This window comes from Barbatula barbatula, assembly GCF_947034865.1.
Source record: "Barbatula barbatula genome assembly, chromosome: 19".
Lineage (NCBI taxonomy): Eukaryota > Metazoa > Chordata > Actinopteri > Cypriniformes > Nemacheilidae > Barbatula > Barbatula barbatula.
In genome coordinates, this window is record NC_136782.1 from 22,434,806 (window position 1) to 22,445,237 (window position 10,432).

The 10,432-nt window shown below is 42.6% G+C and overlaps 1 protein-coding gene across 1 annotated transcript in view; it reads right to left on the reverse strand.

Moving 5' to 3' along the window:
* Positions 1-1,230: 1,230 nt before the first annotated feature.
* map4k1 (mitogen-activated protein kinase kinase kinase kinase 1) overlaps positions 1,231-10,432 on the reverse strand; it is a 16,354-nt gene continuing 7,152 nt past the window's right edge. Inside the window, exons 6-32 of the mRNA XM_079481466.1 lie at positions 8,718-8,765; positions 8,570-8,612; positions 8,408-8,480; positions 7,660-7,791; positions 7,533-7,595; positions 7,364-7,445; positions 7,172-7,288; positions 7,005-7,083; positions 6,586-6,644; positions 6,037-6,086; positions 5,900-5,950; positions 5,796-5,816; positions 5,664-5,709; positions 5,297-5,459; positions 5,104-5,213; positions 4,972-5,013; positions 4,815-4,893; positions 4,660-4,736; positions 4,515-4,575; positions 4,329-4,431; positions 4,111-4,169; positions 3,910-4,013; positions 3,569-3,746; positions 3,413-3,481; positions 3,247-3,339; positions 3,044-3,170; positions 1,231-2,923 (exon numbers count right to left, since the gene is read on the reverse strand). Of these exons, the coding sequence (XP_079337592.1) occupies positions 2,833-2,923; positions 3,044-3,170; positions 3,247-3,339; positions 3,413-3,481; positions 3,569-3,746; positions 3,910-4,013; positions 4,111-4,169; positions 4,329-4,431; positions 4,515-4,575; positions 4,660-4,736; positions 4,815-4,893; positions 4,972-5,013; positions 5,104-5,213; positions 5,297-5,459; positions 5,664-5,709; positions 5,796-5,816; positions 5,900-5,950; positions 6,037-6,086; positions 6,586-6,644; positions 7,005-7,083; positions 7,172-7,288; positions 7,364-7,445; positions 7,533-7,595; positions 7,660-7,791; positions 8,408-8,480; positions 8,570-8,612; positions 8,718-8,765 (2,220 nt within the window). The 3' untranslated portion in view covers positions 1,231-2,832. The remainder of the gene's footprint in view (positions 2,924-3,043; positions 3,171-3,246; positions 3,340-3,412; positions 3,482-3,568; positions 3,747-3,909; positions 4,014-4,110; positions 4,170-4,328; positions 4,432-4,514; positions 4,576-4,659; positions 4,737-4,814; positions 4,894-4,971; positions 5,014-5,103; positions 5,214-5,296; positions 5,460-5,663; positions 5,710-5,795; positions 5,817-5,899; positions 5,951-6,036; positions 6,087-6,585; positions 6,645-7,004; positions 7,084-7,171; positions 7,289-7,363; positions 7,446-7,532; positions 7,596-7,659; positions 7,792-8,407; positions 8,481-8,569; positions 8,613-8,717; positions 8,766-10,432) is intronic.

Sequence of the window (10,432 nt, forward strand, 5' to 3'; positions counted from 1 at the left end):
CTGTCATTTAGAAATCACATCTCAAATGTCACAAAAACAGCCTTTTTCCACCTAAGAAATGTTGCCAAGTTATGAAATATTCTGTGTGTTGCTGACGCGGAGAAGCTTATTCAGGCATTTATGACCTCAAGACTTGACTACTGTAATGCGCTACTTAGTGTTTGTCCTTCATCATCAATAAACAAACTACAGTTGGTTCAGAAAATACCATCACATAACCCCAATGTTATCAACCCTTCACTGGCTTCACATTAAGTATCGTATTGACTTTAAAGTTCTTTTAATCACTTATAAAGCCTTAAAGGGTTTAGCCCCTACCTACCTAACAGAGCTTCTATCACACTACAACCCATCACGCTCTCTAAGATCTCAAAACTCTTTTGATAACACCCAGAATAACTAAATCCACCAAAGGGGGTCGAGCTTTCTCATACGTACCACCTAAACTCTGGAATAACCTTCCTGATATTATTCCAGGATCAGACACACTCGCCCAATTTAAATCTAGATTAAAAACGCATCTTTTCAGCCAAGCATTCAATTAATGCAAAATATGATAAATAAACCACCAGGAGATGTTGACATTAGATATTATTTACTAGAATCATTTAACTTGTTATATAAACACATGCACTGAGCTGTGTTTTACCTTTTTGTGTTTTTCAGTTTCTTATTTTCCTCTGTAAAGCTGCTTTGGAACAATGCACATTGTAAAACGCGCTATATAAATAAAGTTGAATTGAATTGAATTGAACGTCTGCTAAAGATCTGGAAACATCTGCTGCGCAAAAACATCTGCTAAACATCTTAAAAAGAGCAGCTTTACATCCATTCTAAATCATAACCATCTTACAGACATCTTCTGGAGGTCTGACAGCAGACGCCTCCGAGACGTATTGCAGATGAGCAAACTGTCTTGCAGATGTAAATGCAGACATTAAATAGATGTTAGACATCAGGGTAGTTGAGTTATTATGGCTCAAAACAAACCAACTGCAGTTTGATTGATATTCATTGGATGCACATAGAATTTCTCTCATTTTTTAAACCAAACTCTCATGAAAAGTTAATGTTGTCATCTTGATGCAGGACTTCCTGAGGAAGTGATTCTATATCGTCGTAGGTTATTATTTCCAGTGTTGGGCAAGTTACTCAAAGTAATTAATTACTAGTTACTAATTGTTATGAACTGTGTAAGGAGAACCCAAGTGCAGGCAGCGAAACAGGGATGAAGGGGTTAACAAGACTTTAATAAATACAAAACACAAAACAAAGGCCCACAATGGGGTAAAAGAACATACGAGAACTGAAGGAGGACTTGACTAAAACAGACTAGAGCTAACACTCACAAAGACTAACTAATACACTCACAAAGACTAACTAATACACTCACAAAGACTAACTAATACACTCACAAAGACTAACTAATACACTCACAAAGACTAACTAATACACTCACAAAGACTAACTAATACACTCACAAAGACTAACTAATACACTCACAAAGACTAACTAATACACTCACAAAGACTAGACTTGACTTACTATACTAAAGCAGGTTTCATGTACAAGACAACAAGAACGGCATACAAGTACAACGAACGAGCACAAGACAATAGACAAGAGGGCATTAAATAGGGGAACAAACACAGGATAATTACTAAGGGGCAGGTGAAGGTAATGAAACACTAATGGGAAGGTTAACGAGACAAAAGGGCGGGAAACACTGACGAGACACGAGAAAGCACATGGCAGGTCAGAATCAAAACAAAGCCATGTCTTTCTCACACAAAACCTAAGGCTATGCCATGACTCCGCTGCAAGACCCAGAATAAACATGACATGATAGCGGAATCATGACAACTAATAACATATTCAATAGTGTCATTACATTACTGTACAATGACTCTCTCCTAAAGTATTTGATTACTGTTATTACTTATGACTTTCTATATCCTTCATCACCCTTGATAAGTGAAGTGATTCAAGGATACACATGAAACGGCTCTTTACATTCATTCAAATAAATCATGTAAACTAAATAAAGTAATATTATTAACTGACCAAATTATTATTGTGAGAATAATTTTTCAATTTTATTTTGCCCACATATATTACACAAAGTAATTAGTTTAATTACAGAACCAACTGTAATAAAATTACAGAAAATAGAAGAGTAATCCTAACTTTACTTTTTCAATGGAAAAGTCATTAAACTACAGTAACTAATAGCTTAGTAAGTAGTTTACATTTACAAGCAGACGCCTTTATCCAAAGGGACTTACAAGGAGTTCAGGGAGCAACAAGCGATATGTCATAAAAGAGGAATAATACATTAGGTGCTAAAACAAGTTACACCCAACACTGGTTATTTCTGATATGAAAAAGGAGAAAATGAATAGGAAATATTCTGCTGACCAAATAACACACTGTTTTGAGGGTCTAATGTGTATATGAAAACAGACTTGCGTTACTTTAAACAACACAACTTTATTATTGCACAAACACTTCTACACACACAAAAAGACTTCAGGTGTGTTTGACATTCTCAGCGGAGTTTGATGTGTCAGGATGAAGTGACCCGACAGAGAGACATTGCAGAAGCGTGCACACACACACACACACACACACTGTTGGACATGTTGTTTAATGTCAGTGGACGTCTGTGGGTCAGATGTTTCTAGAAGGAGACGTTTGTGCTTTTCTATTAATTCTTGAGTGAAATGTTGAAAGTAACTTTACACAGATGACACGCACACACACGGCATCAGAAGTGTGTGTTGTCACAGCTGGACAGATGTTTTATTTCACACTAGAGAAGGAAAGAAACATTCACAGGACACGCTCATCAACCGTCTCCATGACGTACAGATTACACAGTCCTGATTGGTCATCACACGCTCGCTTCTCCATGACAACAGACCTGCAGACAGGAATCAGACGTCTCATTTGACTGAAGTGATATCAGGGTTACACACGTGACATGTGCATTATTGTTTGTTTGTATATTTTGTGTGTGTGTGTGTGATGTGTGCACGTGCACCTGTCGTGTCCCAGCAGGCGGAAGGTGTTTTTGGGGTCCGTGATCTCCTGCAGTATGTCAGTGAATCCCGGTCCTCTCCTCTGCCAGCCGTGTTTCCAGAAGGCGATCAACGTGTCGTCATAATGCACTGATGACGTCAGAGATGACGTCAGTGATGATGTCACACTCTCATTTCTCACACTCATATGATCTGCGTCACTCACCCACAGCGTCGATGTCGATGTTAAAGGTGACGTCTGCAGGCTGCTGTTGGAAGTTCTTCACTGATCCGTCCAAACTGAGCATGTGAACCGAGTCTGTGAGAGAGAGAGACGCTGTGACATCACAGAAACAGACGTGAAATGTGACGCTGTGATGCTGAGCACTCACTGTCAATCAAAACCAGAAGTGTGTCGCTCTCCAGCGGATTCAACTGAACTCTCTCAGCGCTGCGGCTCTCTGACAAACACAAACACACGTTCATCCGCTGTGTGTGTGATATTGGGTGTGTGTGTGCGTGCGCTTGTGTGTGTGTAAGGTGTCTACCGAGTCCAGTATCAGCGAACCAGGATGTGTTTGAGTTGAGATCGATGGATCCCAGCAGAACAGGTTGTGTCGGAGCGGCTCCTCTGCTCGCTCGGATAAACACATGTGGATATTCCTGATCGGGTACCACCAGCATCTCAAACACACGCAGCGGCGACGGCAACGGGAAATCAAATTGCTGTGATGTCACAGTGTAGAGAGCACATACTGAATACATCATCAGACTCGCAGTTACTGAATAACTCATAACTCACAACAGTAAACGTATCATAATCACGATTTATAAACAATCATTAAACTCAACACAGGTAGAGAGATACAGTAAAGTAAACTGAGAGAACCTTTATGAGCATGAACTTGTGCATGGGCTCGTACCACTGAAGCAGAACCACACCAGACTCCAGCGCACAACACAGAAACACACAACCGTTGTGAGTGTTATGAGCTACACACACAGAGAGAGAGAGAGAGAGAGCACATCTGAGATCAGCTGACATGATTGTGTGATATGAAGTGCAGATGGTTTGATTTCATCATCTCACCCACTGAACAGCGTCTGCAACCTTTTGTGTCAGGAATCTTTGAGCTGATCACAAACTTCCTGTAGTGACAAAACACACACAACCATTACTCTGTGTGTGTGCAGTCGTGTGTATCTGCGTGCGTGCGTAAATGTATGTGCGTGCGTGCATATGTCTGAAAGTGTGTTCATGTGTGTGTTGTGTGTGCGTGCTTGTGTGTGATTAAAGGAAGCCCTTACCGTGGTAACAATCTGTGTGCTGGTAGGGCAACCAAGCGATGTTCTCTGCGTGACTGTTCATACAGTTCCTTCAGAGAGTGATAGTGAAGCTGAGATGATTTACCTGTCACACACACACACACACGTGAATGGTCCCGTTGTGCGGTACATTGGTCCAGTGTGTGTATTGTTGTGTATATTTCTCACCTGAGACCGACATTAAAACATTACCGATGGTGTAAATCCATGCACACTTGCCTGGAAAGAGCTGAGACAGAAACTCGGACGAATCAGATGAAAGTCAGAAGTGAATCTCCACAGGAGCGATGTCATGTGTGTGTTACTCTCTCACCTGTTCCATGGTGGTCTCAGAGCTGTTGAGGTTTAGTGTGTAGATTCCCTCATCTGCCCCCAAAATCAGATGATTCTCTAAACACACACACACGTGAGTAACAGCTCACCACTCCACACACACGAGAGGATATGACATCATCATCTGACCGATACCTCTGCTGATAGGATGTTCCCACGGAGTGGAGCAGTTGATCTTTAACGGACACCCGTGAAAAACCTTCCTGAAGACGATCTGTCAGAAACACATGATCAACACTCATGACACGCATCATTGAGAAGTGTTAACCGGAGTTACAGAATCACAACGTACCGGCCGTTTCCTGACCACTGGACTGGAACCCTCCACCGCATCCTAAACACACACAACAAACACCAGCTGTCAATCATCTTACAGCTGTGACATCACTTCCTCCGGTCATACGTGTGAGAGATGAAGACACACCTGAGGCACGTGTGGAGCTTGTCTGCGTCTTCTGTCCTTCTTGGGCGGCAGTTCAGGAGGCTGCTGGTCCGCTGGAGCGTCAGCGCCAAAACTGGAGAATGATGACGGGTCTGCAGCACACACACACACACACAAGTGTTGCAAGATCTGTTTGTTCTTGTAAACCGCGCATGTGTTTGTGTATCTTTCTCACCTGAGTTGACGTTGCGTACAGAGCGTGGTCTCGGGACGGGTCGAGTGTGTGTGTGTGTTCCACTGGAGGTCCTCAATAAAGGTGACGCGCCACAAACACCGAGATATTTTCTCTCCTCATCTTCTGCTGTCACAGTCTCCTCTGAACTTGTGCGAATCTTTGGCTTCACACACACACACATACAAACACACACGCACATGCATGGACACAAACGCACAAACACACACACACGTTTGTTTTAATAGCTATTGATTATAAGGACGATAATAAGGACACATTTATAGACACAGTACATCAATCATCGGGTAAAGAGGGTATTGATTTTATTTCAGTGTTTTTATGAATCACTTAAAGAGTTCAGACTCACTTTTGGAGGAAGAGGAGGAGGAACATCGCTGAACTGCAGTGTGTTGCTGAAAAACACACACACATCACAATCATTCTGTCATCATTGTGTGTGTGTGTGCGTGCGTGCGTGCCTGCGTGTGTGCGTGTTTACCTCATGAAGTGAGCCGCAGGTCTGTGAGTGGAGAAGAGAACGCTATTAAACATGAACACTTCACACATATTTTACAAGTATTTATCACACATATAAACTCTTACATTTCCACATCATCATAATCATCGTCATCATCCGTCTCCAAACTCTCACGTCTGTTAGAAACAAGAGTTTGTCTGAACACACACACAGCGTTTAAAGAACATTTGATGTATATTTGACATACAGCAGCATCTCTTACCTGATTGGCTCTTTATTGGCAGCAGTGTTTTGATCACATGGCCGTTCTAACTGCATGACATCATCACATGACATCACATGAGTGACACATTTACATTTATGCATTTGGCAGATGGTTCAGGGACTTACATTACATTATCCTATACATTTATACATCCCCTGAGATCCAACACACAACCTTGTGCTGTTAACACAATGCTCTTACCACTGAGATACAGGAACTGAGTTACAGCTACACGTGCACTCCTTTGAAATCTTTATATGAATCTGACTCTAATGACTATAACTCACATCTCCTCCATTAATCCCACATGCATTATATCGCTGCTGTCATTCTGAAACCGCATATCTCCATATTTTGAGTTTTTGCCATTAATTATTATTATTATTATTAGTCACTCTTTATGTTTGTGACTGGGTTTTGCAAACCCTATAAAAAGTATTAAAAAGTTCTTGTTAACTTTTGAACAATTTGAACATCTGCAGCTTTGTAAGGACAGAAACTATATTAAGCAAACACACGATGAAAATGAAAAACACTTTCACTCACCATTCTGTGTGAAGAGTCTCGCTTCCCGGCCACGGCTCTCTGTGTGTATATTTTTTCCACTGAAACACAGAACACACGCTTATAATAATATAAAACTCACACACATAAGCACACACAAACACACACTCTCAAACACACACACATGCACACACACTCGCACACTCTCTCAAACACACATGCACACACATACATACACAAACACACACTCTCAAACACATGCATGCACGCAAACGCACGCACGCACACACATGCACACACACGCACACACATGCACACACACACACACATACACACTCTCACAAACACACACACACATACATACACAAACACACACTCTCAAACACATGCATGCACACACACATGCACGCACACACATGCACACACACACATACATATTCGCACACACATCAGTGTCTTACAGCGGATGTCTGAGTTTGTTCTCTCGGCCTGGTTGTGTCGGTTCATTGAGTGAATTCTTCTGAGGGAACTTACAACAACCTGAAAGAGACACACATGACCTCAGTGTTCTCTTCTGTTTGTGTGTGTGTGTGTGTGTGTGTGTGTGTGAGTGAGTGAGTGAGTGTACCTCCCCATCATCTTCATCTGTGTGTAAACAGTCTTTGAGTTTCTCTGGATGTCTGAGTTTGTCCAGCAGCTCGATTGTTAAGTCCTGACTCAAACATGGCTGAGTCACATAAAAATGCTGAAACAAGACACAACACTCATGTCAATAAAACACACACACTCACACACTAAACGCACACTAATAGCAGCATACCGTCAGCATCTTTTTAGCACTGGGTCTCTTCTTTGGATTTCTGATTAGCATGGACTTGACAAAGTTGTAGAAAGTGCTGGACCTGTGATGAGATGAGCTGTGAGTGTGTCGCTGACTGCAGAACATCACACAACAGATAGAAGAACACACGTAGACACACACGTCTCACCATTTTGATTTGTCTTTGAGTTTGGGAGGCTGGTAGCCGCTCTTGGACATGAGGAACAGAACTCTGAGAGCAGAAGTAAGGGTCAGAACATGGTCACTGTGTGTGTGTGTGTGTTGTGTTGTTGTACCTGAGAGGATGAACATCAAACAGTGGTGGTTGTAGTTCAGCGAGCTCTATTGCTGTAATTCCCACGGACCAGATGTCACAGAGTTCATTATAACCTCCTTTAATCTCCACAGCCGCCACCTCCGGTGCCATCCTGTCTCAACAAAACCATCAGCTGTTTTCTCCATGTGGGAGGTCAAAGGTTATCAGCCTTCATAACTGTGTGTTTTCATTTCAGTTGACGCCAGTGAGCACAACTGCAGCTTCATGTGTAAAACTCTATCTACAGTCTGCATCACTACATCACCTGCAAAACTCATTCAGATCAACACAACTCTTAACACACAACGCACAACCCTCACTGAGATAACACACACTGTCACTCACAACACACTGAGAGGAAAAACACCAGAATCAAACACCAATACAGAAAATCCTCATGTAGCTCTACCTATAAATATATATATATATGTGTGTGTGTGTGTTCACTAACAAGTCTAAAACAAGACACCTGCTTAGCCTTTCAGCTGAAATTGCAACCAGCAGTGTTTGAAAGGCACAAGGCTGAAATCTATTCTGTTTTCTGCAGGTTGTGGTTAAAGTCGTGGGATAAGTGTGTAGAGTTTTGAAAACTGTGTTCAAGCAATGAAAAACGAACTAGAGTTTGGTCCACATGAACTGCTGCTGTGCAGACTGTAGTTAGAGTTTTACACATGTGACTCTAGTTGTGCTCACTGTCGTTTAGCAATCGAAAAAATGTTTCATCTCACCAGTATGGAGTGCCAATGAAGGACATGCGGCGGGCAAAAGTGGCTGTGATCTGTGCTGAGATACCAAAGTCCGCTGAAAACACACACAACGGACAATTAGAGAGAGAGAGACAGAGAGAGAGAGAGAGATAAAGAGAGAGTTTTGTGCTCTTCTATACAAACCCAGTTTGACTTCGCCTTGATCATTCAGGAGAATATTTGCACCCTGAAAATTAATTATAAATAAAAAATGTTGAAGAATAGTTGATGCTGACAGAAGAAAGATGAACATGAGTGTGTGTGTGTGTGTGTGTGTGTGAGGAGACGTCACCTTAATGTCCCTGTGGATCTTCTTCTGTTCATGTAAATAATCAAGACCCTGAGAGACACACACACATAAAATACATTATTGTAACATTAAAAAGTGTATGTGTGTGTGTGTGAGTGTCTGCCTGTGTGTATGTGTGTGTTCATCTGTGTGTGTCTGTCTGTGTTTGTGTGTGTGTGTGTGTGTGCTCATGTGTGTGTGTGTGTGTGTGGGTGTGTGCTCATGTGTGTGCGTGTGAGTGTGTGCTCATGTGTGTGTGTGTGTGTGTGTGTGTGTGTGTGCTCGTGTGTGTGTGTGTGTGTGTGTGTGCTCATGTGTGTGTGTGTGTGCTCATGTGTGTGTGTGTGTGTGTGTGTGTGTGCTCATGTGTGTGTGTGTGTGTGTGTGTGTGTGCTCTTGTGTGTGTGTGTGTGTGGGTGTGTGCTCATGTGTGTGCGTGTGCGTGTGAGTGTGTGCTCATGTGTGTGTGTGTGTGTGTGTGTGTGTGTGCTCGTGTGTGTGTGTGTGTGTGTGTGTGTGTGTGTGTGTGTGTGTGTGTGTGCTCATGTGTGTGTGTGTGTGTGTGTGTGTGTGTGTGTGTGTGTGTGTGTGTGTGTGTGTGTGCTCATGTGTGTGTGTGTGTGTGTGTGTGGGTGTGCTCATGTGTGTGTGTGTGCTAATGAGTGTGTGCTCACGTGTGTGTTTGCGCTCATGTGTGTGCTCATGTGTGAGTGTGTGTGTGTGCTCATGTGTGTGTGCTCACATGTGTGTGTGTGCTCGTGTGTGTGTGCTCGTGTATGTGTGTGTGTGCTCATGTGTGTGTGTGTGATCGTGTGTGTGTGTGTGTGTGTGCTCATGTGTGTGTGTGTGTGTGTGTGCTCATGTGTGTGTGTGTGTGTGTGTGTGTGTGCTCATGTGTGTGTGTGTGTGTGTGTGGGTGTGCTCATGTGTGTGTGTGTGTGCTAATGAGTGTGTGCTCACGTGTGTGTGTGCGCTCATGTGTGTGCTCATGTGTGAGTGTGTGTGTGTGCTCATGTGTGTGTGCTCACATGTGTGTGTGTGCTCGTGTGTGTGTGCTCGTGTATGTGTGTGTGTGTGTGCGTGTGTGTGATCATGTGTGTGCATCACCTGCAGCATCTCTCGACACACATAAGCTATCTGCTGTTCTGTGAGCGGTCCGGTCACTGAGTGAGACATTTAGAGAAATAAGTGTTTTAATAAATCTGATGACAACGCAAACAAAACCACACACACACTCGCACACATATATATTTTAAAAGCATTTGACATCATTAAAAGTGAACAAAATGAACCATTTATTACCGTGGTAAATGTCCTGAAAAGATCCTCCACCACAGTATTCCATACAGATCCACAGTTTATTAACCCTTCAGCACAACACACACACATAATTATCATTTCATTTGGGTGTTTGTTCATTTATTCATTCTATTTCCGGATACTTCTCTCACCTGATATAACTGCTATAATACGCCACAATGTTCCTGTGCTTACAACTGCGCACCATCACAATCTCCTGCTGGATGACGGAGAAATCATCCTCTATTACATACAAACAGAGAGACAGGGTGTTTATCAGACATTGTCTGTGTGTGGGTGCGTGTGTGTGTGTCTGTGTGTGTGTGTGGGTGCATGCATGCATGCGTGTGTTTGTGTGTGTGAGTGTGTGCGTGTGTGCGCGTGTGTGTTGTATATATTGTCAGTGGTAAATGGTCAAA